Genomic DNA, 26,940 nt, shown 5'->3' on the forward strand with positions numbered 1-26,940 from the left:
GAACCGCAATAAAATAAAATAAACTAAAATATATAGTAAAGCCCGATAGTCGAATTAAATGCAAAAAGGTAGACGACAAAGAACGAAGAAAGTAAATTAAATTAGGTGTGTACTGCTGGGGCTTTCTTGTCATTAGCGAAAAATTTGGGAGATTTTCAAAGTGTCAAAGCGCGGCGGAAATGCCGTTATATTCGCTACATTTCCCGACATAATTTACCGCGCCCCAAAAAAGAAGAAAGTCGCCGGCACAATCTAACATCACCATCGCCATCAAAATTGTATTACTTATATTCTGAGAATAATTCTTCTTTCCTAATTAATCATCAAGATTATTAGCGTAATAGTTTTTTGTTGATGGCAACTGTGAGCAAATAAGTTTTTATTATTTTAGCTGCTTTCCGCATTCAGATGGCGAATGCTGGATTTACGCATTGATGAGCACTTTGTCATTCGGGTTTTTAATTATCGGCCAACTTCAAACACTTTTGGTCGAAAGGTCACAGGCACCTGTGCAGTGAACTCTGACGTCATCGCCTGTAAGAAGGCTTCGTGCCGCTTCGTTGGTTGCCGCCAGGTTATTGACTCTCGCCCCCCCTCTCCCACCTGAAGTTACAGGCCGGACCCATCATAATTATGTGAATCCGCTTCTTCCGAAACCGCAGACTCTTCTTAAGCCGCCTCTTGCCCGCGAACCCATAAATAAAGCCGATCTTGGCTTATTTTAACGATCTGCATATTTTGGCAACATAATTAACGGTGAAAAGAATGTGAAAAGTAGCGAATCGTAACGCGAAAGCCCGAATCACAAAACGAGAAGAGAAAGAAACACGCGACTGCAAAGAAAGGCAGAGGAAAGAAAAGAAGCAGAAGGTTTCTACGCGCCACCACCAAGTCTCCATCTCTCAGTTCGAAATCTCGCGTCCATCCCATCGGTGCCCCGAGCAAATCTTCTGGCCAGAAGCCCAAGTGAAACCGCCGATGATGCAAAAAGGGAAGTGCCAAAAGAAGCGAGTTAAGTGAGAGCAAATCTAAAAGAAAGCATCGTAATATCGAAAAGCGCCGCTGGGGTCATCAACTAATCGGGCCCCATGATCGCGATCAGCGATAACTCGCTTGGCCAGCGACTAATCCGCCTCCAGGTAGCTTTCCTCCTCGTCGGGCTTTGGGATTCTTCGAGAGCTCTGACGGTCGACAATCAGTTGGTATCCGCACGAAATGGTAAGTGAAAAACTGCTAGCTACTTATAGGAAAAAAGTTTATTTGCAAACGGAAACACTTCCATATAAATAAATAAATAACTCCGATTTGCTTTATGTTTTATTTTGAAGCCTTTGTCCTTCACTTAAGAACCTTTCATTTATCATCATGCTACGGAATATTGCTAAGGAATGCGTTTGAACATTAGATTCATCTCTAAAGGAAAACAAAAGTATTTGATATTTGTATTTAGTTAGTCTTAGTTAAAACGTTTATGAACAGCATTTAGCCCTTAAAATTGGTCGTTACAACCGGATTTATGCCTTTCCAAGAACTTTTACGATCTTTCTGCAAGCTGGAAAATCGTGCAATATAGTCATAAAATAGGGCTTACACGTGAGGCTGTACCCTGTGTTATTGACCCATTCTCGTAGTAATGAAAATGTACATCACTTCGATATATTTATATCTACATGTATAACTTAATACAAACAAGTATAATTTTCCAATTTTGTGCAACACATGAATAATATCAAATATTAGTGTACCCAACATTAATTGAACTTAAATTTAACTCGAATTTCTCTGCTTAGGAAACATTAAAAAATTCTAAATGAGGTAGTTTCTTGGAAAAGTTATTGCCAATCTAATAACCATAGGCTGGGGGCCAATCCATCAAGCATGTCACACCACAAACACCACAGAGCAGTGTGTTTTGTTTATGGTTTGACCTTTTTGAATTATTCATGCACTGACAAAAATTCTATGGGTCACCCAAGTGCGCCGCCCCTCCGGCACGCAAAGTTAATAAAATTCAAATTCAAATCCGAACGGAGAACAAAGCCAGCGAACAATCGAAAAGAGCGAACAATTGCAGAGTCAATAAAACTAACCTACCGTAGAGTGGACGAAGTGGAGCACCAGCGGTGGCCTTGAAAGTGCAAGTGGGGTGACGCAATTGTTTAGGAGCTACAAGGAGTAGGGGGTGGAAAGGGAGGAAAGGGAGGAAAGGGAGGAGAAGGAGGGCCTGGGGTGTTACCTAACTAGCAGCTGAACCTTTTGTAATTGGGATCTCGCATTTACCATCTCGCATCGACAGACTGCTTCGAGCGGATCGCACTGGAGGCGATGCTGCCATTTGAGAAGACCTTCCGCACCGAAGACACCAACTCGCTGAAGATGTGCAAGGAGAAGTGCCTGCAGGCGGGCGAGAAGTGTCAGGCCATCTCGTTCGGGTGAGTCGTCTTCCACCTGTCACCCCTTGATTGCCCAATTTCCATCTTATGTATATATGTGTTTTCCTTCTCTTTTTTCGGAATTTCGCAGTGTTCATCGACGCGGAAACGGCACTTGTCAGTTGTCATCGGAGCAGTACGGCTCGGGGGGCGCCGGGCGTCCGGGGGGCGTGATTTTCGATCCCGACTTTGATCTGTACACGCGCAAAACGAACTGCTTCGACTTGAGCGACAACTCGATTGCCGCCGGTCCGCAGCCCGTGCCCGGTCCCAGTGCCATTTCACCCGGACCGACGCCACTGGATCTGCCGAACAGGCCCTTGGACGTCGGCAACACGCCTGTGCTGGTGGTCAACCCCACGCCACACACTTCCGGAGGTCCACCGCCTCCGCTGGGACCATCCGTTCCACCGCCTGGCGTGGGCGATCGGCTGTACTTCTCGCACGATCTGTATCCGCTCTATAAGTATCCAACGCTTTACGAAAGCAACTATCCGTCGCCCAACGAGGAGGCATACATTCCCGGCGGCTATGCAGCCAATGCCCCCGAGGTGGACGAGCGGTATCGACCCCACTACGGACCCATAGAACCAGCGGAGGATGGAGGTCTTAGGCCCACGCCACATAGCCCTCCGAGACCCATCTTTGGATTGGGCTACGGGAATGGTTATAGCTACGGATCCCCGGAGAGATATACACCACCGACAGCGAGGCCATCGAGTGGATCTTCGGAGGAGCGACCCAGCTATGTCGCAAGGCCACCTCGTCCCACAGCCGATCGTCCAGAGTATTCGCCCGGACCTCCACGTCCTACGGCCGAGCGTCCGGACTACCCACCGCGTCCCTACGAGGGCTCCACACCGCCCTCCTATGGACCCCGGCCGAGTCTCAGCTACGATCCCGATCGCGAACCACGGCCGGACTACACCAATCGACCTGACCCGCCGTCCCTGTCGCCGCAAATGGGTTACGGGATGAATGGACCTTCGGGACGTCCACCTTCCCCCTTCTACGAGGATCCTCCCCCACCACGAGATGAGTACGTTCGGAGGAACGGCAGTGCCGTGAGGCCTGGAGGCGGATTCGGAGGTTACGACGATGACAAAACGATTGCCACATATTTCAATCCGGATGACTATATGCAAGGGAATAACGGTAGGCTATAGAAATGTATTATATCTCAAACAAGGTGAAAAAACCTGTGACGATCTAACCATCTACACTCTAGTGCTTATTTAAGTAACATAAATACATTTATGGGTGTATATATAATCGCATTAGTCGCTTTTATTTATAGAGCGCTACGTCACTACGTAAGCCCCTTTTTTAGTATTTGTCAAAGAATATAAAAGATCATACAAATATTACAAAACACAGTAAGCATTGCAACGCATCGATTTTGAAAAACCTTTTTAAAATTTTGTATTTACGCATATCAATATAATTATTATTTAGTTCCCCTGCTAAATAATGATTTGGAATTCGAGATCTAGCATTGAGATGGTGCATTCTATAATTATTTAAAATCAATTAAATATATTAACTAACTTATTCCCAAATATGTCTTGTTCTAGAACGACCAATGCCCGGCAATAGAGATAGAGATAGGAATAGAGACAGAGACCGGCTCGGATATCCCATGGATGAAATGAAAGGTGAGTAAAAGCGTGGAGAGTCATCTGCTGGATTCCCTACATTCAACCAATTCATGGATTCGCACTGTCCCCTTAGCTAACCCCTTAGCCCTACAGACCTGTGCCTATAACCATATAAATATACTATGACACGGGTCACTTGAGAGTTGCAACAACAATAAAACAATTAAAATTTAGAATTAGCATGGCGCACAACTAAAACCCATTAGCTTTGGGGCCCACGACGACCGACTGGTCAAGCGACAGATGACAGACGCCCGATTGACCCACATTCCCCTGCTTTTATTTGCGTAACAAAACTAAACCCATTAGCCTGGCATAATGCTCATCGGATCTGGGACTCGGGGGCGAGTGGGCGGTTGCAGTAGGCATCGGCATTATTCACAATCGCATTAAATACACAGTGGAGCCGAAAGCTCCACTAACTAACCCACCCACAAAACGGTATAATAAATAACGCTGTGGCCAAAGTTTTGATAAATGGCAAGCGCAGTTGAATGGAAATGCAGGAATTGGGGTCACCCACATGGAATATTGGGCATTTTGGTTCTCTTAGATCATTTTGCACAGAAATTAGCTGCAATCGTTCTTTTAAAGTTCTTACCAATATACCATACTCGTATATAGTATGAAGCAAAACCAAAAGCTACAATATCTAAGAATAAGTAACAGAGTAAAAGCTTTATCCCATCCAGATTCAAATATATATATTAAGAAAAAATAACTTCGCGCTTTTTTTAAAGCTTGATATTTTGTATAGAGTTTAAATACGTTGTCTTCTAATCTAAAAGCAAATGTTGCTTATCTGGCTTTTCCAAAGGCCATCACATTTAAATTGTATCAGGGTAATTACCAAATCTTCGCCAGATGATCCAACGAAAATTAATTCAACCAACTATTTTCCGGTCTGTTCATTTAATATGATCTCATTACTTTACAGAAGAAATTGAGTTGTCAAATGCAGAAGATTTATGACATTTCTGAAACTACCAAGCCAGATCATCAAAGAACGATTTGTGTTTTGATTTCAACGCGACTTCCTTTCTGGTTTCTCAAGTGTGACGGAGTGGAGTACATGAACCCAGCGGGTGGCGGTGACATAAGCCTATCGAATATACCATATGCTACATGCCAAGTGCCAAGTGCCAAGAGAATCCAAGTTCAAATGCCAAACTTGATGACGTTGGCGCAATTAATTGTGTTTCTGACTGAGGTGGCGTGCTCGCTAGTTAGTTAGCTTGCTTTTATTTGGCGTGGGACAGATCGTAATTTACACTTGGAGATTGGGCTACAGCTGGCTGGGAGGCGGAAGCGATCTTCGCCATACGTATCTCTAGTTTTTGGCGGTTCTATGGGGTTGTGCAAGATCTGAATAGAACAGAACGGAGTGGAACTGCACTCAGCATGCACACTCCTCCGGCACTCATTGTATGCAAATAGGAACACGAAGTCGGTGCACAAAAACCACCCACATTCGGGGTTCGAGTTCGCAGCACCACTATGGAACGGCGCTCCGCCTGACAGCAATGACATTGATTCAGGAACGGAAATGCACTGAAGTCGGATTCTTTTCGTGCTTGAAGGGTTATATGATCGATGGACTCATATTTGTGGTCAGGCATGATTGGGAAATGTAGTAAAACCCTGAGAACCCTGAGCGTTGACCAAACATTTCTTGAAAAAACCGAAGACTTAGGAAAGGAACTTGATTGTACGCGAATAGAATATATTCTCTTCAATGTAATACTTACTTAACTATAACTTTTTAAGTTATATTTTTTTGGGTATTATAATATTAAAGCAGTACTTTGATTTTTGTAATTTATACATTATCTTTAAAGTCAGGACTGGCTTTGTAATATTATTACTTTTGAAATACAACAACACAAAAAATGAACTATAAATAAAATAGTTTGGAAGCAGTGTTTTAAGTTGGTCATCGTCAGTTTAACTTAAAATGAAAATAGATTTTCCCTTTGAAAAAGCTCAAAGGCTTTATAATATATAGCTTCAAATATAGTCCATCCTTGAGCAGAACATAAATTAGCAGCCATAATAACCCGTAATTGAATGGATTATGATCTAGTGGGTAACTGTTTATCTATAACTTTTCGTAGTACCTCATTAAGACCGCTCTTATTGAAACGAAATAATAAGCATCATATCAAGTTGCGGCATCCTTGAGCTAGGTCTGTTAACGGTTGGCTGCCCCCATCAGCATCGCAACTCGCAGCGATCTGTGCCCTCGTATTTTCATCTGAATCATTGGCTAAGATAGGCATCTTCCACCGAAAAAAGCCCCACTGAAAATCTCATTATACCGCAGATCCAAGGCTTCTGGGCAAGGCGGCGAAGTGCTCTCCGCCGGCTGCCGGAAAAAAGAATCCACTGAAAGTGGGAGTAATTTTCTGAGATTTTCTGAGCAGTAGAGCGAAAAGCTCCCGGCTCAGAGGCGCAGAAGCGCAGAAGCGAAAAGCTCGGAAAACGCGCGCGATTTTCTAATGCCGTATAAAACCGCAAGCTTGACCACAGCCGCAGTACATTCGCGATTAGAATCGCCAGCGCCGCACATCTAAAATTCGTGTCCGGAAATCGTATTCGCGTCTGCGTGTCCTGTGTGCGAGCGGGATGGCCAGCTGGCCCATTGTTTCGAGCGCTTGACATTGCACAGAAATTAATTGGCCCAGAACGCAAATTAAGCCATTACGTAATCACACCAAAATCACCGCTTCGGCACAATAAACTCCAAAAAAATGTGGAGTACCTGTGGGCTTCTGCCGCTGCTTCTGCTTTTGTGTCGCGTCCATGACGGCGGATCGAAGTTCGTTAGTCCTACGCGACACACCGATCTCAGTAGCACCATTATCATAGTGGAGGACGCCAAAGGTAAGGTGCCATGCTTGTGGGTCATTCCACTTGGGGCCCAACTCTCGGCCGTGTTTCGGAGTGCGTATTAAAGTAATTTGCATAATTTCCATCGTTCTGCGTGAAAAACACTCTGTCTTGGCTCTGTGCTGGCAATTTTCCCGGAGATTATCTTCGGTGGAGTACACAGCACCCAACATGACTCGAACATAATTTACTCAAAACGGCAGCGGATGTGCCGCAAAAACTCGGCAGCGCAACAGAAACAGAAAACGACTTGGACACAAATGCACTTTGGAAAAGAATGGTTCTTCTTCCTGAGAATCAATTTGGAAATTAAATTCTTGTTAGAAAGTGAAATGGCTCCTACAACTAGTCTGATCGCTTTATAAATGTGTATTTTTGTATTATACCTACCACCAATTTTAACAGTTTTCCCCTTTTATAGTCTTGTCCGTATATTCGGAAAGTATTGAAAAGAAGTGATCGTTTTTTATCATAAAGTGGGCTTATTAAGTAATCATAAGGTCTTTTTTAATATTTATTTACTACAATGGGCTTATTAAAAGCTTAGGCATACCCGAGCTAGCTTTCTTACTTATAGGATGGAAAATAGTCAGTGGTCCATTGAATGATCGTCATTATAAAGCTTCAGAATTATTAATGGCTTAGTAGAATAAACTCAGATTTTTCCAAGTGCAGACAGCCATACAGTAACCCAACCCTTGAGTTCTGTCCTCGCTTCACTGCCTCCGAACGTTGAATAGTTGCTATATTTTCCGCCTTTTTTTGCTGCCCACAATTGCGTACGACGCAACATCTGCAACTGGCACTGCAACATCCATTTAATCCGCTTTTCAGCCTGCTTCCGACGAGTCCTGGCTGGAAAACGAATTGCCCCCCATTTCGTGCGCCGCTCCATATCCTGCGAGCGAGTGGAGGAGTGCATGCGGGAGTGTGGTCGCGAGCGGCGATTCATGTGCGAGGGCTTTAACTACAGGCTGGATCCCTCGGGTCACGGGCAGGGCGACTGCGAGCTGGTCGAGATGCCGCTGGCCCAAATGGACCTGTACTCCAGTCCGGACCGACGGGATGCCAATCTGCTCAGACATCCCGACTACGACTACTACGAGAGGGACCGCAATGCGCCTAGCAGCTGTCGCCGCAGTGCTTGCCAGGATTGTTCCAAGGGTCCGGTGAGCAGTCAGCCTGTTTACTTCAAGCCCAGTGGAGGGGCAGGCGGATATGGTGACCGTGACCGGGATAGGGACAGGGATCACTATCGTCCGCATAGCAGCACTGCCGTGGACCACTATCGCGGTCCATCTGGGTCTCCGGGCTCCACCTCCTACGAGCAAAGGCCGCCCTTCTCCTCCGAGTTCCACGGATCGCACAGCTCATCCTCCTCAGCATCCTCCTATGAGTTCTCCTCGCATGCCTCAGGATCTAGCTCGGGTTCCAGTTCCGGATACTTTGGTCACACCCCCCCCAGTAGCTATGGCGGCGACCATCCCTACGTGGATCGCCATGATTCTCCGCATTATCGGCCCGGAAGACCGGATCGCTGGGAAACTTTGCCGAGTAGCTCCGGTTACGATAGCTCCGCGTACAGACCGCCACGTCCGGAAACGGATCGAATCGACAAGTACCGCCCACCGTATCGTCCCGGCTCGGACTACTCACCCTATCGACCGCCAAGTCGGCCGGCGCACAACTACCTCGATCGCGATGGAGCAGGACCTCCAGGACATCCAGGACCTCCAGGACCTCCAGGACCGCCAGGGTCCAACAAAAAGCCAAACAAATTTGTTCCCTATCTGATTGGCGGCGAGGACAACTGGGGACACTACGGTGGTAGTTATGGTGGCAGCAGCAAGCACTCCTCCTCGTCATCCTCCTCCTACTGGGGTCTCACAGAGTCCCAGAGGCGCAAGGATCAGCACGACTTCAACTACTTCCAGCTGGGGGCACCACATCGTGAGTCCAACTCGGTGCTCAGCTATCCCGGCTCTGGCTACGACGACGATTACCCCCGACGACGCAACGATTATCGTCAACAGTGGACTCGGCGAGCAGGACAAGATGGTAAGTGGCTTTTTGGGTACTTTAAAAACTTGTGGATTCCCTTTTTCCGTTTTAAATTTGCTCTTTAGGTTTCCTTAATATGGTTATATAATTCGATAAAAACCTGTATTGATATAATTACTAATATATATATGCTTCTATGGCAGAAAAAGTAGTCCTCCCATCATCTAATTTTTGTATTTTAAATTAAAAATGTTTTTTCAACTTTCCATGCCGTCCCACTTGCTGAATCTTAGAGTCGGGGAAATCGACTATATCGTTCTTTCCGGTTTTTTTGTATACTTGTTTTAAAAATTTTATTAAATGATACCCACAGAATGCTCGGCGAAAACCAGCGAGGGATTCCGGCTGCACAAGACGGCCGTAAGGCACGCCTACAACGTGCCCACCTTGACGGAGTGCGAGCGTCTGTGCTCGGATCAGCGGCCCAGCTTCGTCTGCCATACGTTCAGCTACCGGTACAACCAGGCGGGCAGGGACAACTGCATGCTCTGCGACCGGCCCATTAACATGCTCGACTACTACGTGGACATCGAGCCGGACCGAGACTACGACATCTACTCCATGGCGGACGACATGGACGTGTGCCGGCAGCCTCCACCACGACGACATGATACCGCCGGTCCTAGCACCGCACTTTCAGATCCGAGAAACGCACGTAAGTTTATTAGTATTATTATCCTAAATATAACTATTTATGGCTCTTCTAATAGTATGATATGTAATAACATACTTAACACATTTTATGCCTTGAGTAAAAATCATACATATTTAGCGGAAAGCAGAGCCTTGCAACAAATTACGCAAAGGATTTTTCAAGAGCATTTAAAAAATATTGGTTTTAATATAAGATTAATTTCTTGTGTATTAAATAGTATATATTTGTCTGTTTTTATACCCGTTACTCGTAGAGTAAAAGGGTATACAAGACTCGTTGAAAGGCATGTAACAGGCGTCTCCGACCATAAAAGGTATATGTAATTATGATCAGGATAATTAGCCGAGTCGAACTGGCCATGTCCGTCCGTCTGTCCGTATGAACGCTTCGATCTCGGGATATTCCAGAAAATTCCAGCTAACTAACGGGTATCTGATAGTCGGGCAACTCGACTATAGCATTCTCTCTTGTTAAAAACTAATGGTTTTTGAATTGTTAACTTCTTTTCTGCAGAGTGCTTCTTCCGCGCAATCGATGCCACACGATTCTTCAAGTCCATTGTCCGTGACTCGCTGACCGTGCGATCTGTGGGCGAATGCGAGATGGAGTGCATCCGCTCGACAAAGTTCACCTGCCGGGCGTTTGCTTTCCGATACGGCCAGCAGCGACATGCCGGAGTAATCGACAACTGCCAGCTGAGTGACTGGCCAGTGCGGGACATGGACAAGGAGCGGCATCTCATCCTGGACGCAGCATTCGATATCTTCGAACGAGCGAGCTATGGGCACGGATGTGAAATCCAGCCAATTGTGGATGAGAAGCACAAGAAACGTGGGTTCATTTGGAGATTAATAAGTCCGTGGAAACTATAAGTATCCTTTATTTCTCAGTTTGCTATTTGGGTTACGGATCACCGGCTAGACTGCTTCCTCCGGCCATTAAGAAAGTGATTTCCGTGCCCTCCGAGATGGCCTGCAAGAAGGAGTGCATCCGATTCCGCGAGACGACTCCTTTCAAGTGCTTTGCCTTCAGCTATGGGTGAGATATACCCATTTCCCAACCCAATCGAAAAGTAATGGCAATATCTATCCACACGCCAGCTCCCATGCCAGCTCCTTCAACTGTGAACTTTCGGACCTGGACCAGACCGAGTTAAAACAGGATGTGCACTATGCGCACACCAAGGACCGCGACTTCTGGCTCTTCGCCTGGAATCCATTCGACTGGACATGCCGGGACAAGGTCAACACCATTGGAGGATCTCGGGTTAACAATGACAGGCGCATGGACATCTTCCGGGAACCGGGTAAACTCAACCTACTAACCTGTTGCACCTCGATCCAAGTGTAAATAACGGGTTCCGGGTGCTCTTCCCGTGCAGCGGATTGGCATTAGATGTGTATTATTAGCATTAGAACTTGTGTAAGTTAGCTTGTAGTGGAATTCGTTGTGTAAATAACATTTACTAGCATGTACAGAGGCCCCAGTCCCAGCATAACCGAAAGACGAATCCCCCCAAAAAGCTACTAACCGACCGATTGCATGTCTCCGATTTCCAATTTGATTCCGATTTTCATCCCCCAAATCCCGTGTTCTCGACCCCACTAAACTTGCTTCTTGTCCGCTAAAGGCGACGTGGCCTGGCGTCATTACACCGTGTCCGGAAAACCCTGCCGCCGAAGCAGTCCTTGCGCCAAGAATCTGATCACGGGCTTCTACTCCTGCGAGACGGATGCCTCCGAGGTCGGCTCCTGGGATTACTGCTGTAAAGAGGACCACCCGTGCGGCTACAGTAAGGGATTCGATTACCCATGGTAAGTTGGAGGAGTCTTATTTTGGTTCTTCAATAAGGTTAACAATCTCCGTACTTTGTATAGTTGATTTTGGGAATAATCTGACCCCTTAAAATATATTTTCTACTCAGCTAATGAATCTTTCACCGAAAGCAACTAAAAATAGAGCAATTGGCTCACAAACCCTAAAAGAAGTGGCACCTACATAGTCCTTTACATTTTCCAGGTGCTTTGTGGGCGACGAGTCCGACCAGTGGCGCAAGTGCAGCGATCGGTACTTCCCCGGTAAGAACGGCACCCAGCCGACCCACTCCCATCTGGGACTGCCCAGTGTTAAGGAGAAACAGAAGCATCCACACCCACATCACGCCCAGCCGGAGACGGCGGCCAGTAGCGAATACAGCCAGCACCCCCCTCGACCCGGCGGACTGCAGAGCCTCAGTGACTTCGCCGCCGCCCGTCTGTGGCCCGTGACCTACCTGTACAGTGAGGGCCCGCCCAATGCCACCGAGTTCAGCAATTTCGTCGACTGCAACAAGGAGTCGTGCTAGTGGGGCGCTGATTTAGATTACGATTAGCAGATTAAGACATGCTTGTGTACAATAGATACCCTCATTCCCCAATCCCCTAATCACGAACCCTACTCCCAGCCAGATGTACTTGGGCCGTGCGGACGTTGTCGTTGTGATCATCATTGAGATTGGATACCATTGTCGTCAGAATCGAGTGAAACCAATTAACTTATTAATCTAACTCCCCTGAATGTTGAATGCTACAGCTTGCGTGCAGGCATTCTTAGTTCCACTAAGCTGAATTGTATGTATTATTAATAAAATTAGTTTATACGAAAACGAGTTTTTTTGGGACGACTATTTTAATTCTTTTCGGCAAAATTCGTCAAATCATTAATGAAATGTAGTGAATATCCGTAATAATATCATCATTCCTCCATTTATAGAGTGAAAGTTACTCAAGTGGAAAACCTTACTTAATTTCCGTTTTTGTGTAGTACATCAAATATTATTTACTTTAACGACCTAAATACATTTTGGAAATTGTGTTATTATTGGAAGTATCGTAGGTAAATAAATATTTTTGATCTATTAAAATTTTTTTGTTCTCTTACAATAATTTTCTTAGGTTGCACATTCTCGTCATTAATACTTTCGCTCTGAGCAACTTATAATCTATACAGCCTCAATTCATAGTAGCTAAGCAACTTCATCCTTTAACAGCTGTATATTATTTATATCTTTACATTTTTTCAACTAACCATTATGAGTTTTGAAAAGAATGGTGCATTCAACTGTGCTGATAACAAATTGCCTGATACAAAGCTTTCCCAGTTGATATACTAGTCAGCTTTTGAGTGTGTGCAAAGCTTGGTCGCTACGTTATCCAGGACAACCACTAATTTGAGTGCTATAGCGATGAACTTTTATGGAACGAAAATTTCATGGAACATTTGTACAAGTTCATTTTTATTCTTGAGGCAAAATTGATTGATTTAATATTTTAATTTTAATTTCTCAATTAAATGTGGATTTAGTTATTTCCTTGTGAATACTGAATGTATTTTAAAATACCTGCCACACTATCAATCGTAAAATAAAGTGCTTTCCAAAATGCTTATAAATAATAATGTCCTGTAATGTATTATTTCTATTATTGTTAGCATTGTCAAAAGTAAGGATATACCCAATAAGATGTTAAACTATACTTTTAATTCTCTACACTTTTCTTTTTTAATATTTTAAAGCTTTTGAGCGCAGCATTTTCATACCGAATATACAAGCTCGACCTTTAAGAGCTTTCTGTTTTATATGCATGTACATACGTATAATACCCGGATGAGTGCACTTAAAAAATTAATTCATACATTCAAGGACAAATCTTTTTTTGTCAATTTGGATTTCCAGTCATATTATATATTTATTACGATTCTCTCTATTTATTTATCATTAATTACTTGTTTTAAAAAGCTTTCTGATAATAGACCATTTCTTTGTGCTCATTTTATAATGTAGGGATTATTACAATCGGGAACGCAGTCTTTTGTAGATAATAACTTTCTTATACACATTTCGTGCTGTCGATATGATACATATGTATGTATATATTTTCAAATGACAACTGTTACTGTGCGGCAAGTGCGTCCATCCTCAAATGCACTCCCTCCTGGGTGGATATCAGGAAATTACGGCTGGAAAACTTCAGCGGGATCTGTGTTTTCTGCGACCTGCTGAACTTAAAGTCTCTCAGGAGGTATACAAGACCCACCTTGACTTGCAGTTTCCCAAATCGCTCGCCTATGCAGTTACGAGGACCCTCGCCAAATGGCATATAGGCGAAGGGATGTCGGGCCCTAACCTCTTCTGCCTCAAAGCGACTAGGATCAAACTTCTCTGGATCGGGATAGAGCTCTGGATCGTGATGAATACTATGCACAGGTATTATTATCTTAGTTCCCGGTTCTAGGATGAGGTTGCTCTCCGGTACCTGGTATTCCTTGGTGGATCGCCTCAGCAAGTGAGGTAGTATTGGATACTTGCGAAGGGTCTCGGCTACCACTTGGTCCAGGTAGGGCATCTCCTGAACGGAGTCGTACGTGAGCTGTTGATTGTTGCGTTTTAAAACTTCGAGTACCTCAACTCGTAGTCTTTCTTGGACATCGGGATTGAGGGCCAGCTCATACAGACAGAAGGACATGGTGGTGGAGGAGGTATCGAACCCGGCCAGGAAGAAGACTAATGCCTGGGCCGCAATCTGCTCGAAGGACAAGGCATCCTTGACTCCCTCCTCGCCCAGTTCCATTAGCAGTTGGATCAGGTCATTGCGCTGGATATTCTCCCGTCGCCTGTAGTCCAATGTCTGGCGCACAGTGTCCAAGAAGAACTCACTGACCTCCGGACGAAAGAGCCTGAAGCGCAGCATCCTAGCCAAATCCGGCTGAGCAAACATGAACCCCTGGACGAGCACCGAATGCAGGGGCTCCGTGGTCACTGATCGGCCCATGCGCCGGAACTGCGACTCCGGATCCTGAAGACTATTGCACTCGAGGCCAAAGGCACAGCTGCCGATCACATCCGTGGTGAACCTCGCACACAGATCCTTGGCCTCGATCTCGCCGACCTGGAGGCGACACGCCTGCGTCAGCTTCTCGCCCACCTCCACCATGTTGGGGAACATGAATTTCATCTTGCCAGAGGTGAACATCTGCGTCAAATTCTGGCGCAACCAGCGCCACTCCGGTCCGTCCAGGAAGAGAAGGTTCCCGGTCAGCGGATCGTCCCTCACATTATGGAAGAGTCCTCGATCGGCAAAGCTGGCGAAGTCCCTGATCATTATCTCGCGGATCAGTTCAAGATCCATGATAAACAATGACTTGGTCATGAACGTAAAGTAGCCGCAGTAGCGCTCCTCTCCCCGAAATTTCCTATAGATCCGCAGGTTGATATCCGTCCAGTGAAGGTCCTTTCCCAGTCCACTCATATTGCCGCGGAAATACACCGGTCTTTCTCCGGCCACGCCCCTTCTGCTCCAGTAGCTGTAGTGCCAGCGGAGCTTGGCATACAGCAAAAGTCCAGCGGTGAGCACGAGAACCAGGAGCGTTAGCATGTTGTGCACGGATCGATAGAATAGCAACTGAGTGGAAAAGTGGGGTACATCTGTTTCGCCGGCTGAAAAGCTTTCGGGTCCTCTCTTTTCGGGGGCTCTCTTTTCCTATCGGTGTTATATGGGTATCCAAACATACACACAATATGTTGCGTCATTTCAAATGAACGTTCGCGTTTTGTAAACAAAATAGAGCGTTGCTAATGTGCTGCTTTCAGATCAATTATTATTTGAAAATATACAAAATGCAATGCTAACCGTTAACAGATATTTTGATGTGGGGCATTCGGTAGTAATTATTTATGTATATTATTATGGCCTGCATTACACAGTTAACCCTTTGCATTAATTTGCATTTCCGTGTCTATATGCGTTCAACTTTAAGATGAATTCCATTCTTGGCCGACAAAGTGGGGCTGCGAGTGTCCAAAATTAGGGGGATCTCTGTTAACTCTGAAACGCCGAACTTGAAGCGCTGAAGCAAGGACACAATGCCGATCTTGGCCTGCATTTTGCCGAAACGCAGACCTATGCAATTGCGGGGTCCATCGCCGAACGGCAGATATGCGAATGGGTGACGGGATTTCGACTTGTCAGTCTCAAAACGACTGGGATCGAAGAGTTCTGGTTGCGGATATAAATCCTGATCGTGGTGAATATTGTGCACAGGTATCAGCAACGTAGTTCCCTTCTCAATGGTGAACTCAGTATTGGGGACCTTATAGCTTTCATTTGTTTCCCGCAGGAGTTGCGGGATAATAGGATGTTTGCGAAGAGTTTCTAAAAGTAAAGTTGGGCTAGCAAATTTCCTGCTGTAATAATAGTATAATTCTTACCAGACAAGACCTGTTCCAGAAAGGTCATTTCAGCTAAGGCGTCGTAGGTAATCGTCCCTCCATCCAGAACCCTTTCTATCTCATCCCTTACTTGATTCTGGATCTCCGGCTGCAGGGCTAGTTCGTACAAGCAGAATGCCATCGTACTGGAGGAGGTCTCAAATCCAGCCACGAAGAAGACGAAGGCCTGGGCAGCCATTTGCTCCAGGGTCAGGCCGTGGGATAGATCGATACCGTGGCCCTTTTTGGCAGCTTCTTGGTCCTCGGCTCGGAGCTCTATTAACTGGTCCATAAAGTCGTTCCGCTTTATGCCGTTCTTGAGGCGATAATCGACGGTGTTCTTCACTGCCGACATGAAGAAGTCGGTCAAATCATCGCGAAGAACCTTCATTCTCAACTTTTGGGCCAACTTGGCGTTGGTAAATATAAAATTTTGGATCAGCGTAGAATGACGGGGTTCCTCGAAGACCATGCGGCCCTTTTTACGGAATTCGGCATTTGGATCCTGAAGACTGTGGCACTCCAGCCCAAAGGCACACGATCCAATGACATCCGTGGTGAACCGGGCACAGAGATCCTTTATTTCCACATCCCCGTTCTCCACTTCGCCCGCCTTCACCGCCCTCTCCGTGGCGTCGACCAGGTGATGACCCACCTCTACAACCACTTCCGACATTTTCTTCATTTTTCCGGAGGTGAAGACAGGTGTGAGCTTGTGCCTCATCGATTTCCACTCATCGCCCTCCAAAGTGAGAAGGTGTCCTGTTAAGGGGTCGTCGCGAGTGTTGTTGAAGAGGCCGCGATCTTGAAAGTGATGGAAGTCCTTGATGAGCACTTGCTTGATGAGGTCGAGATCAGTGACCATGGCGGTTCGCTTGAAGAACAGGAACATTCCCGCAATGGCAGCCTTGCCCTTGAACTTGTCGTATATCCTCTGATTGATGTCGCGTAAGTGGTACTTCGTTCCGATACCCTTCATGTTTCCAATCAACGGGAGAGGGCGCTCATGGGGCACTCCCATTCTGGCCCAGTATGTGTAGGTGTTGTGGTAGAATCTGTAGGCCAACAATAGGACCAAACTCAATAATGCGAGTGCAAACAGCATGGCGATCAAGATACTCGTTTAGATTCAGGTTTTCAGAACGATAGTACGCAAAAAATGTTCATGTATACGACTTCGTAGAACGCACAACGAGAACTAAATAGTGTTCGCCAAAGCGTAAGACATATACAGATTTCGGGAGCTTAATCGGCAATAAACAAAACAGTATATGCAAGTCATATATAAGTAAGCTTTGATTCGACAAAGCTTTTTCCCATGGCTATCTAGTACTATCCGTACTGATAGATAAGGTTGTGAACAAGCACTATATACATATATACACTGCTTAGTTTAAAAGGGTATACTAGATTAATTGGAAAGTTGGTAACATATACAAATAAACACAATATTTGTATATATATGTTTGAGCAGTTGTACACCCGATAAGCCATTGTTACTGATTTTTTCCGCGGACTAAGGTATTATTACAGATTTACTTAATAAATTGCAAAAATACTTAGTTATTTGTGATAACCAGTATTTGTGTGCCAATCTGGTGAGTTCGAGGCGCTTCAATATATTTCTAATGATTTTAGGGCAACCAAAACATTCTAAACATTTTGGTGACTCAAGTTGCTATCAAGAATGGCTGTCTACAACTCAACATGACCACCGTAACAAAAATAGCTGATAAGAAGTCGATGATACGTTTGGCCTATTGCCATAAAATTGTTTGGTAATGCTGAAAAGAAGGGGAAAATATCAGTGTGGGCTCTATAAATGTACTCGTTATCGCAATAAAAATTAATGCAAATGAATTCTTAGCTTCAAGTTTATATTCCAAAGGGAAAAGAGCTGGTAACCGATTTCATAAAAATATCACATGTTGAGACAGTTTTTTGCAACGGTTGGCTTGTAGCTCAAATGTTTTCCTTAAAACACACACGAATGAGTACTGAATGCGCAATTCTATCCTCTTTCCAGGACACTTTTTTATCCGACTCCTAGAGTGTTTGTCTTTTTAATTGAAATGTGAGCCTGGGCGTAAACAGGAAAAGAAACCATCAGTTTATTGACAGGCTGTTGATGATTCGCTAGACTTCGCTAGGCTTGCCTGCTGCCTTTTGGCCTTTCAATCCTTTAACCTTCAATTAAACTCGGTCCTGTTACTGTCCAGAAATCAATTCAAGCGTAAACCCAATAAAACTTATACTAAAGTGTAAGCGAGCCGCTATTGTCACTGATTTCCCCAGACTTATTACAAAGTTGCCGGAAAATTTACGCGTAAGCGATTGAAGGCCCATTAAACGCTATGCCAGATGGGCAGCGTGCTGCTCGGGCGGCGACATTGAAGTGGTTGGTTGCCCCAGCTTCCTCCATGCAGGACTTCTATCTGCTCCCAGTGAATAATAAAACGAAGTCGCACCTAAAAGCATTTTGTGACCTTGTGCAGGCGTGTGTGGTGTTCTTGGTGCTTAAAGGATTTGGGCCTAATGCTCACGGCCCGTTTTATGCCGCTAATGCGCCATCGGATCCAATCGACATAAAAATCTTAATGCCGCAGTTAAGTGCAGCTCGAGTCATAAAACAAAAGCTGGAATTAAATAATAATGCAGGGCCAACGACGATTATGCTTATTAAAACAGACGCTTCTTGCTGATTTTGATCGGTTAGTCAAAAGCAAACCAGATATTATTATAATGCGTAGTAATGTCACTGTATCACAACACCTTCTGAAACTGAAACATGTACATACATATGTACATATGATTGCTGATGTTTAGGGCAAACCAATTTATAATAATTTAAAACAAAAACTTATTAGGAAGCTACCTCTCAGCGTGAATCACGTTTTATTGATGCTGGCTAGTTTAAGTACGTTTGTGTCTAGTAATTCTCGTACAAACTAGTTGGGCTTTTAGATTCTAAACTAAACAAATTTATTGTTTGTTTTGTTTGGCAGAAATCAAGCTCTCTAAAGCGTTGCAAAGCTCTTTAGAAATCTAAAATCATCGTGCCTCAGTTGTTCCCAAACGCTGATTCAGTGAAGTCGGGTAGGCGACCAGCTTACTGTGCGGAATGAAAAGTTTCGTCAGCCTTTAGACGGAGTTCCCTCTATCTGTAGACCAAAATCGACCACATTCATATGTTTAACTACAACATTTTTATTCGATTTACCAAATAAGTGGTGTCTACAGTTCCAGCACTCTTTTGGTTTGATAGCAATATATAATTCGGTACAACGATATACGTTTCTGGTTTAAGCAATTCATGATTAGTGCCATCGCAAATGTTTTTCGAAAGATAAGGAGTTGTCAAAAGCTTTGTTTGCTATATAAAGACAAACTAAGCGGCAAAACGATCAGTGTTAACACAAGCTTTATCAAGAACAGTGTACAGTGACCGCACGCAATGCTGTTTACAATCGCCCTTTTGGGCGTGGTCGTGGCCTTGGCCTACAGTTTGCATATTAAAATCTTCTCTTATTGGGAGAAGAAAGGTGTTCCACACGAGAAACCTCTGCCTCTGGTTGGAAACATGAAGGGACTCGTGAAGAAGTACCATTTCCGCGATATCAATGAAAGAATCTATAAGAAGTTTAAGGGACAGGCTCCCATCGCCGGAATGTACATGTTCTTTAAGCGAACTGCCTTGATCACCGATCTGGATTTCATCAAGCAGGTGATGATCAAGGACTTCAGCTACTTCCAGGATCGAGGCGCTTTCAACAATCCCCGAGACGACCCCCTCACGGGCCACCTGTTTACACTGGAAGGCGAGGAGTGGCGGGCGATGCGGCACAAGCTGTCTCCCGTTTTCACCTCCGGAAAGATGAAGCAGATGTCGAAGGTGATCGTGGACGTGGGTCTTCGCCTGGGCGATGCCATGGATAAGACGGTAAAGGAGGCCCGCGTGGAGGACGGTAATGTGGAGATCAAGGATCTCTGTGCCCGGTTCACCACAGATGTCATCGGATCGTGCGCCTTCGGACTGGAGTGCAACAGTCTTCAGGATCCAAATGCCGAGTTCCGACAGAGGGGTCGCGAAATATTCAGCAAGCGTCGTCATTCCTCGCTAGTGCAATCGTTTATGTTTACCAACGCCAAATTGGCCAGGAAATTGCGAATGAAAGTACTCCCCGATGATGTGACCGAGTTCTTCATGTCGACGGTGAAGAACACCGTTGACTATCGTCTCAAGAACGGCATAAAGCGAAACGACTTCATTGAACAAATGATAGAGCTCCGAGCGGAGGACCAAGAAGCTGCCAAAAAGGGCCAGGGTATCGATCTTTCCCACGGCCTGACTCTGGAGCAAATGGCTGCCCAGGCCTTTGTGTTCTTCGTGGCTGGCTTCGAGACCTCTTCCAGCACCATGTCCTTCTGCCTGTACGAGCTGGCCTTGCAGCCGGAGATTCAGCAGCGGTTGAGGGAGGAGATTGAAAGTGTGCTGGCCAACGTGGAAGGAGGAGAGCTGAATTACGACGTTCTGGCTGAAATGAGCTATTTGGATCAGGTGCTGTCTGGTAAGTACGCATCCGCACATCTTAATCAACTGATTTTAAGCCGAAACCTCTTTCAGAAACTCTTCGAAAGCACCCCCTGCTTCCCCATCTCATTCGAGAGGTTAATCGAGACTACAAAATTCCCAACTCAGATATTGTGCTGGACAAGGGCGTCCTGGCCCTGATTCCCGTCCACAACATTCATCACGACCCTGAGATATATCCCGAGCCGGAAAAGTTCGATCCCAGTCGCTTTGATCCGGAGGAAGTCAAAAACCGCCATCCGATGGCCTACTTGCCCTTTGGCGATGGACCTCGGAATTGCATTGGACTGCGGTTCGGAAAGATTCAGGCCAAGATCGGGCTCGTGTCGCTGATCCGACGTTTCAAATTTTCCGTATCAAATCGCACCGAAGTTCCTTTGATACTTTCAAAGAAAAATTTTCTGTTGGGTACTGATAACGGCATTTACCTGAAAGTTGAAAGCATTTAAGTATGCTTGATATATAAATTATCTGCAAAGTTTAAAATAAAGGATAATAAGCGCAAAGTACGACGAAAATTATGTTATTTATCTAAATATTTTGTTAAGGTGGAAGCTGTGACCGAAACTTTGTTAATTAAAAGGCTAAAAATGCCCGCGGCTGAATCAGATACCAAAACAAATTTATTAGTTGGTTAAGCAGCCAGCTAACTGATATAAACTTTTTAAACTAAAATGTAATTTTCCCTACTTTATTTACTTTACACTTTTGCTTCCTACACAGAGCTGGTGGCCAGCAGCAATTTAATTTTAAAAGGAAAGTGTCTAATGATACTTACAACATATATTTTTATGTACATAGCATTTAAAAGCGATTTGGTCTAGGATTGCTCCGAATACCATCCTCAAAAAGAATAACAAAGTATTCTCCCGCTAATCTGGAGCCAAAATCCGGCTAAAACTTTTCCGTGACTCGCCCACTAATTTGCCCATTTCTCATGTGTTATTTGCCAGCTGCTAACCGAGGACGACTGTTTTGACAGAATTGCATGTGCTGTGCAATATGTTTACCCAGCACTCGCCATTCGCCATTCGCGGGGAAGGATGGAGCCATTCAGCCAGGAGGAAGTTTTTGCCATGGCACTTTTTGATAGTGCAGTCACGCCACAGAATCCTTGGGGCAACGAAACAAAGCAAGGCAAAAAACTTGGAGCTGCAAAACAAATGGAATAATTAGCCGGAATAAGATGAACTTCCTCACGGCAACAGGAGAACTCATAGACCAGGTGCAGCGGGTGAGGCCAGATTGGTATTCGTATTCCCTCGGAGATAACCAGGCATTTGTATCTGTTTCCAGTGCTCTGTGTTTCCAGCTTTAAGCTGAGAAATTCTAGCGAAGCGGTCTTGGAATCCCCACCGAATGACCAGCGGGCAAAAAAGTGAAAAATAAGACCATGAAAGAATAAGACCCAGTGTCCTACACCGCCAGTTTGGACCGGGTGGCTGTTTCTGGGCGTCCGTGTTTTTGTATCTTTGTATTTTCAAGACTGACTGGACGGCCATTGATTCGCTCAATTGGCGGAGTTGTCTATTCGGAAAACAGCTGCCGTGATGGGGCGGAAAAAATACAATATCGCATGCCTCCGTGGGCGCTTTCGCACTTCCGTTTTTGTTTATGCGGGCAATAACTCATTTAGGCCAAATTCCTTTTCTTTCCGCAGACAACACAATTTGAGCCAATGCCCTGATGCCTCATCATCTGCGGGGGAGTGGGTCCAGCGCCTGTGTTCTCATTATTATGTTATTTACATTTATTATTGATTGATAACAAATTGCTAAGCATTGACTAACGAGCGCATATTGTGGCCGAAAGGTCAAAGTGTCGGGATCCACCTTCGCACCTATTTTCCCAGCCCGAGAGTCCGGCTGGTGCACGTAATTATGTGAAATTTTCCGGACGGACAGTTGTATCTGGAGACTCCTCCGCTTCAGGTTGCTGGGTCACGTCGTTTTGTGGTGGCAGCTGAAAATGTTATTGAGACGCGATGAAATGAAACAAATAATATCAGACGAGTACCTGAACTACGGAAACGCAACCACACGCATTTATGTGCTCAAATGTCTTAAATATGTTATATAAATAAGCTACAGTTAAATGCTCAAAAAGTGTAAACCTTTCATTCAGAAAATGAACTTCTTGACTTTAAATGGTAGTGGCAAGTAAGATTTATTTTTGATAATACCAACTTAGGGTATTTGTGGTTGGTCTTTGATCACGCCTTCCCTCCATTTCCTGGCTGACCCAGAGATTTATGAGCTCCGTAATGACATAAATCATGCTTAGGTTACATTCATTATGCTTAGGAGGAGCCGGTTAGAGGACCTGCGGAGAAATTATGGCGAAGCTAACTTTGGCGGGCTGTGCTGAGGTGTTCAAACGGTGTTGAACTTTTATGGCCAAGTCGGGAGTTTAGTGAGCGCTTCGCAAAATAAATGGCGCCGGCCGAAAGCCATACAAATTGCTAATTACTTGAGCTGCTAGGTGTTTGACTCACTTGAGTGGGCTCTGGCCAGTTGTGGGATCTCCTGGAGTGGCGATGACAGGACACTTTACAATTTCATAGGTCGCTTTATTGCTGTTGTTGTTGTTTGCTGGATGTTTTCCCCGGGCGACCATATAAATTATAGGAAAATATTAGCTGGCCGATGCGGAAAAACATTGAATGCAAAGGCATTTTTAGATTGCCTTGGCAACTAGGAGCACTGGACTGGAATAAAGTGGTTTTGTGGCTTTGTTTTTCCATCTGCATTATCAGCCGCTTGCTGTAAGTAAAATCCACTTTTGTGGCTTGGTATTTGTTCTTGCCAAAATAAAAAAGAAGGTTCAATTATTTTGCCATGTTTTGTTGTCTGTAGTTTTGTGAACGGCGTCGGTCCCCAAACTCAGCCCAGACACTTTTAGCTGTGGAATTGTTTATTGCTTGGCCATTCTGCTGCCGAGTTTCCTTTGGCAATTGATTGTGAGTGTGGACACAATCAATTTTTCCAAATCGTTTGGCAGACGACACGCATTAAGTCGTCAGAGGACACCAGCAGCTGGCCAATTCAGCCAGGCAATAATTTATCATTCCGTTCGGGGTCTAATCAAATCAAGTCCTGATTTGATAAAAAGCCAACGCGAAACGCGATGTCAAAGGCGCTTGTCTGCTTAACAATTTTTTGGCAAGTCCCCAGAACAAATCCGCTGACATAGTTTTCGTCGAGCGACTTGATTAATGGCATTACTAGCTGCAGCCACATACGTAGCAGGGCACACACGGCGTATGCTCATTTTGCGGAGCATCTGTTGCGACAAAGTCCACGTCAACGGGTTGTCACCGGCAAAAGTGCTGTGCCTGTGCCTGTGCTCATCCTCCGCGTCTCTGCTGCTCGGCAATTTTCCGGCTCGACAGGTGCTATTAGTCTCCTAACACCTTGACGTGTTGCCTTTGGCTGGGACAGCTCAATTGGTCTTCGATTTCTCGATCGAATGCACTCCAGTGAAGGCGCCTTGCACTTTTGGACTTTCGGTTTGAACTGCAAACCGAAGCTGATGTGGCAAAGGGTTGTCCTCTCATTATGTCATTAGCAAGATGTGCTCCTATTGGCCAGATGCCTGAAAGCTGGATAAAAGCGTCTGGAAAGTGGAGGGGCACAGGAATACAAACTAAGTACAAAATAGAACACACCACCCTTGTTTCATTTTGGTGCTAGTACAATAATTTTTGTATTGTTGAAATCCGTTTAATTTTATCTCTTTAATGGAGTTTTCGATTTATATTACCACCTGTTTTGTTAGCTTTCCCACGTACAAATCCTTGAAGATAGTAAGGGGACAAAATGCAGTTCAATACATTTTAGCAGAAGGAATTTACGAGCTGGGTATTGTAATTCCATTTGCAACATTTTTCAGAATTTTCCCAGTTACCAGCTTACAGCAAACCGTGCGTAAATTGTAGTACCAAACATTTTTCGGCGTAGTCGAACACATTTTCTTGCATTTTTATTTACTGACATCGTTCTTTCATATCCTTGGCTTGCTGAATGTTGATTAACTTTGCGAAAACCCTAAAAAAATTGCAAATGCAAGGAAGCTGGAATTGGTACAATGTTTTAAAAAGCAGCCCAAAAATATGCAATAAATCGACAGAGAGAAAGCTCCGTTTATCAAATGTACAAGGAAGCTGGCTTGCAGGCCTAAAGATAATATATTTCTATATTCATACACGAAACCTGCCAACCCATATAGCCAAAAATCGAATACATATTTTTAGATATTTATAGGTTTGACATGCAAAAACTAATATGTTATAAATTGGTGGGAGACATTCGTATCATTAAGCACAAGAAAGACAACCATATTTGATAATCTTTATTAATTATTAAAATTAATTATCAATAGCCGAGTCGAACTGGTAATTTGTCCGTCCGTCTGTCCGTCCGTCTGCCAGTCTGTTCGTATGAACGCCTTGATCTCAGAAACTATAAAAGCATGCAGATTCCATAGACGTCATGTTTGCTTATTTTTGTTGCCACTCCCACTCCAAAGCCCACAAGCCGGCAGATTCTGCCACACCCACACCTGTGAAAAATATTTTTAGTTTTTTTCGTTTTATTTTATTTTTTTTTAATTTTATATTCCTTTTTTTGCCAGAAAAATGTTGAAATATCACGTTCGCACTTCCACCAGCTGAGGAATGGGTATCTGATAGTGGGAACTCGACTACAGCGTTCCTTCATGTTTGTTATTACTAAACCCATTAAATGGATAATTAAAAAACGGTATATGTTGCTGAAATATGCCATTTATAACTTATAAACTAGTAGTTCTACCCGTAATCGTAAAGTAAAACAGTGTACGGGATTTGTTAAAAAGTAATAGGTCATGTTTACATCAGAAACAATGTCCGTCTGTCTGTTCGTCTTTCTGCTCGTTGATATCAATATTTGTATCCTTCAATGCCTACAAATTTTTAAATTCTGACTATTTGTTAAATCTTTGTAGGCAATTATGTAAACTCCACTTGATTGGCCTTGTTCGTTGACTTGAAACATCTCCCTCACATATCTTTTGGCTGAGTAACTGGTACCTTGTAGTCGAGACAGTCAACTCTCCCGTTTTGTAATTTAATTACTATGTCCACCTGTTGAATTTCCACTATGGGATTTCTGGGGTCAACCGTGTGCGAATTGTCTGAGCATCAATTGCAAGGCGGTAACTTTTCGGCGATTAACCCGATACCGACTTGGCCCTTGGCACTTGTTTACTCAACTTGTGCTGACGTTTTATTCTGTCGCTTGCAATGTCTGTGGACAATTATCGTATATTTGCGCTGTCCATCTGTGTCACAGAGAAAGTTATCTGGCATTGACTGCGAAATTGTATTCGACTTTTGGGTCATATATGGCTAGCACGTTCGTTGGCCCGTCATAACCGAATTATCTCGAGTTATGTTCGAACGCTGAACTGTTGGCTGAGTCGTTGACACTTTCGTACGTCTAGAATGCCACAATTTAAGCGGATTAAGGCAATGGTCAACGTTTTCTTCACAATATGGCAGGCAGGGAGGCAGCTGCTTGCCCGGGAAATTTATGCGAGTTTCTTGTTTTGGCTCGTGTTACTTTTTATTTTCTGGTGCCTGCCAAGCTCATTTGCCTCAATGACAAACGGAGTTGGCAACAATTGTAAAATACATGACAAGGGTCGTGCACATTATATTTTGTGTGGGGCAACTTTCCCGAGGAGGCGGGCTGCCACATACATAGAAGACATCTAGTCGGGCAATTTCCTTGAAGGCTCCGTCTTGGGGATGTGAGTTATATGTGCAACTTAATTTGTTGCTGTCACACCTGTGGCTTCCGCCAATGGAAAGTGGAAAGTGGAAAGTGGCAACCTTGGCCCTGTTTGACATGAATTTATGAGCAACGCCTGCATAAGGTGCCTGTCTGCTTGGGCTGGCCATAAAAACGGTTAGCAGATTTAATAAAATATATTCGGTTAAATAAATAGATTGGCATGACAACATGTCCCACGGACTTAAGAGAGTTCCTCGCTTAAGAGATGAAACCGTAGGTTGTAAGTAACTCCTGGCAACGCAGCACGTGTTGCACGGCTTTCGCTTTCATCTGCGCAGCATCTCTGCTAAAATTTCCCTCTGTTTGGCCAAAATGTTAGCGGCTTCGCAGCTTCGGGTCTATATCAGTGTGCGAATACCGCCCGTTGTCCAAGGACGTATCCTCGTCAGAGCGCCGGAAAAACTTAAACGGCCAAAAGGACGAGTTCATTTTGTGCAAAATAAATGTTTAAGGATTTGTTTGCTTTTCTGTGGCTGGTTGTCATCAATAAAACGAATTATGTACGCATCAAAAAATCCGATTTAAAATTAACTGCCCACATGGACTGTTTATTCAAATATTAAAGACAAATATCAA

At 44.5% G+C, this 26,940-nt stretch overlaps 4 protein-coding genes across 5 annotated transcripts; 2 read left to right on the forward strand and 2 right to left on the reverse strand.

Annotated features, from left to right (window-relative positions):
- The first annotated feature begins 444 nt into the window (after positions 1-444).
- LOC122619158 lies at positions 445-12,198 on the forward strand. Of its 2 annotated transcripts, XM_043795919.1 has the most exons (11): positions 445-1,218; positions 2,297-2,432; positions 2,524-3,587; positions 4,007-4,087; positions 7,814-9,037; positions 9,354-9,695; positions 10,209-10,526; positions 10,586-10,733; positions 10,796-11,001; positions 11,326-11,509; positions 11,715-12,198. In XM_043795919.1, exons 1-11 carry the CDS (start codon positions 1,089-1,091, stop codon positions 12,037-12,039), a joined length of 4,158 nt encoding a protein of 1,385 aa, XP_043651854.1. In that variant the 5' UTR covers positions 445-1,088; the 3' UTR covers positions 12,040-12,198. The 2 variants fall into 2 exon arrangements, with proteins under 2 accessions (XP_043651854.1, XP_043651845.1); XM_043795910.1 differs by lacking the exons at positions 445-1,218; positions 2,297-2,432; positions 2,524-3,587; positions 4,007-4,087 and adding an exon at positions 6,810-6,973.
- A 1,196-nt stretch (positions 12,199-13,394) lies between these two features.
- Positions 13,395-15,119, reverse strand: LOC122626567 (probable cytochrome P450 6a13). The gene has a single exon (XM_043806877.1). It carries the CDS (start codon positions 15,104-15,106, stop codon positions 13,625-13,627), a length of 1,482 nt encoding a protein of 493 aa, XP_043662812.1. The 5' UTR covers positions 15,107-15,119; the 3' UTR covers positions 13,395-13,624.
- Positions 15,120-15,459: 340 nt separating this feature from the next.
- LOC122626566 (probable cytochrome P450 6a14) lies at positions 15,460-17,120 on the reverse strand. Its single transcript, XM_043806876.1, has 2 exons — positions 15,940-17,120; positions 15,460-15,883 (listed from the first exon to the last, which is right to left on the reverse strand). The coding sequence occupies exons 1-2, from the start codon at positions 17,042-17,044 to the stop codon at positions 15,468-15,470; spliced, it is 1,521 nt and encodes a 506-aa protein (XP_043662811.1). The 5' UTR covers positions 17,045-17,120; the 3' UTR covers positions 15,460-15,467.
- Positions 17,121-19,018: 1,898 nt separating this feature from the next.
- Positions 19,019-21,100, forward strand: LOC122626565 (probable cytochrome P450 6a14). Its single transcript, XM_043806874.1, has 2 exons — positions 19,019-20,507; positions 20,564-21,100. The coding sequence occupies exons 1-2, from the start codon at positions 19,394-19,396 to the stop codon at positions 20,977-20,979; spliced, it is 1,530 nt and encodes a 509-aa protein (XP_043662809.1). The 5' UTR covers positions 19,019-19,393; the 3' UTR covers positions 20,980-21,100.
- The last annotated feature ends 5,840 nt before the right edge of the window (positions 21,101-26,940 follow it).

Source organism: Drosophila teissieri, chromosome 2L (genome assembly GCF_016746235.2).
Source record: "Drosophila teissieri strain GT53w chromosome 2L, Prin_Dtei_1.1, whole genome shotgun sequence".
Taxonomy (NCBI): domain Eukaryota; kingdom Metazoa; phylum Arthropoda; class Insecta; order Diptera; family Drosophilidae; genus Drosophila; species Drosophila teissieri.

Excerpts from the sequence above, each read along its gene's own strand:
- LOC122626565 (XM_043806874.1), top strand. The coding sequence starts at position 19,394 with ATGCTGTTTACAATCGCCCTTTTGGGCGTGGTCGTGGCCTTGGCCTAC. Across the intron at positions 20,508-20,563 it reads TTTGGATCAGGTGCTGTCTG|AAACTCTTCGAAAGCACCCC; the intron begins GTAAGTACGCAT and ends AACCTCTTTCAG.
- LOC122619158 (XM_043795919.1), top strand. The coding sequence starts at position 1,089 with ATGATCGCGATCAGCGATAACTCGCTTGGCCAGCGACTAATCCGCCTC. Across the intron at positions 3,588-4,006 it reads CTATATGCAAGGGAATAACG|AACGACCAATGCCCGGCAAT; the intron begins GTAGGCTATAGA and ends GTCTTGTTCTAG. Across the intron at positions 11,002-11,325 it reads GGACATCTTCCGGGAACCGG|GCGACGTGGCCTGGCGTCAT; the intron begins GTAAACTCAACC and ends TGTCCGCTAAAG.
- LOC122626567 (XM_043806877.1), bottom strand. The coding sequence starts at position 15,106 with ATGCTAACGCTCCTGGTTCTCGTGCTCACCGCTGGACTTTTGCTGTAT.
- LOC122626566 (XM_043806876.1), bottom strand. The coding sequence starts at position 17,044 with ATGCTGTTTGCACTCGCATTATTGAGTTTGGTCCTATTGTTGGCCTAC. Across the intron at positions 15,884-15,939 it reads TCTGGAACAGGTCTTGTCTG|AAACTCTTCGCAAACATCCT; the intron begins GTAAGAATTATA and ends CTTTACTTTTAG.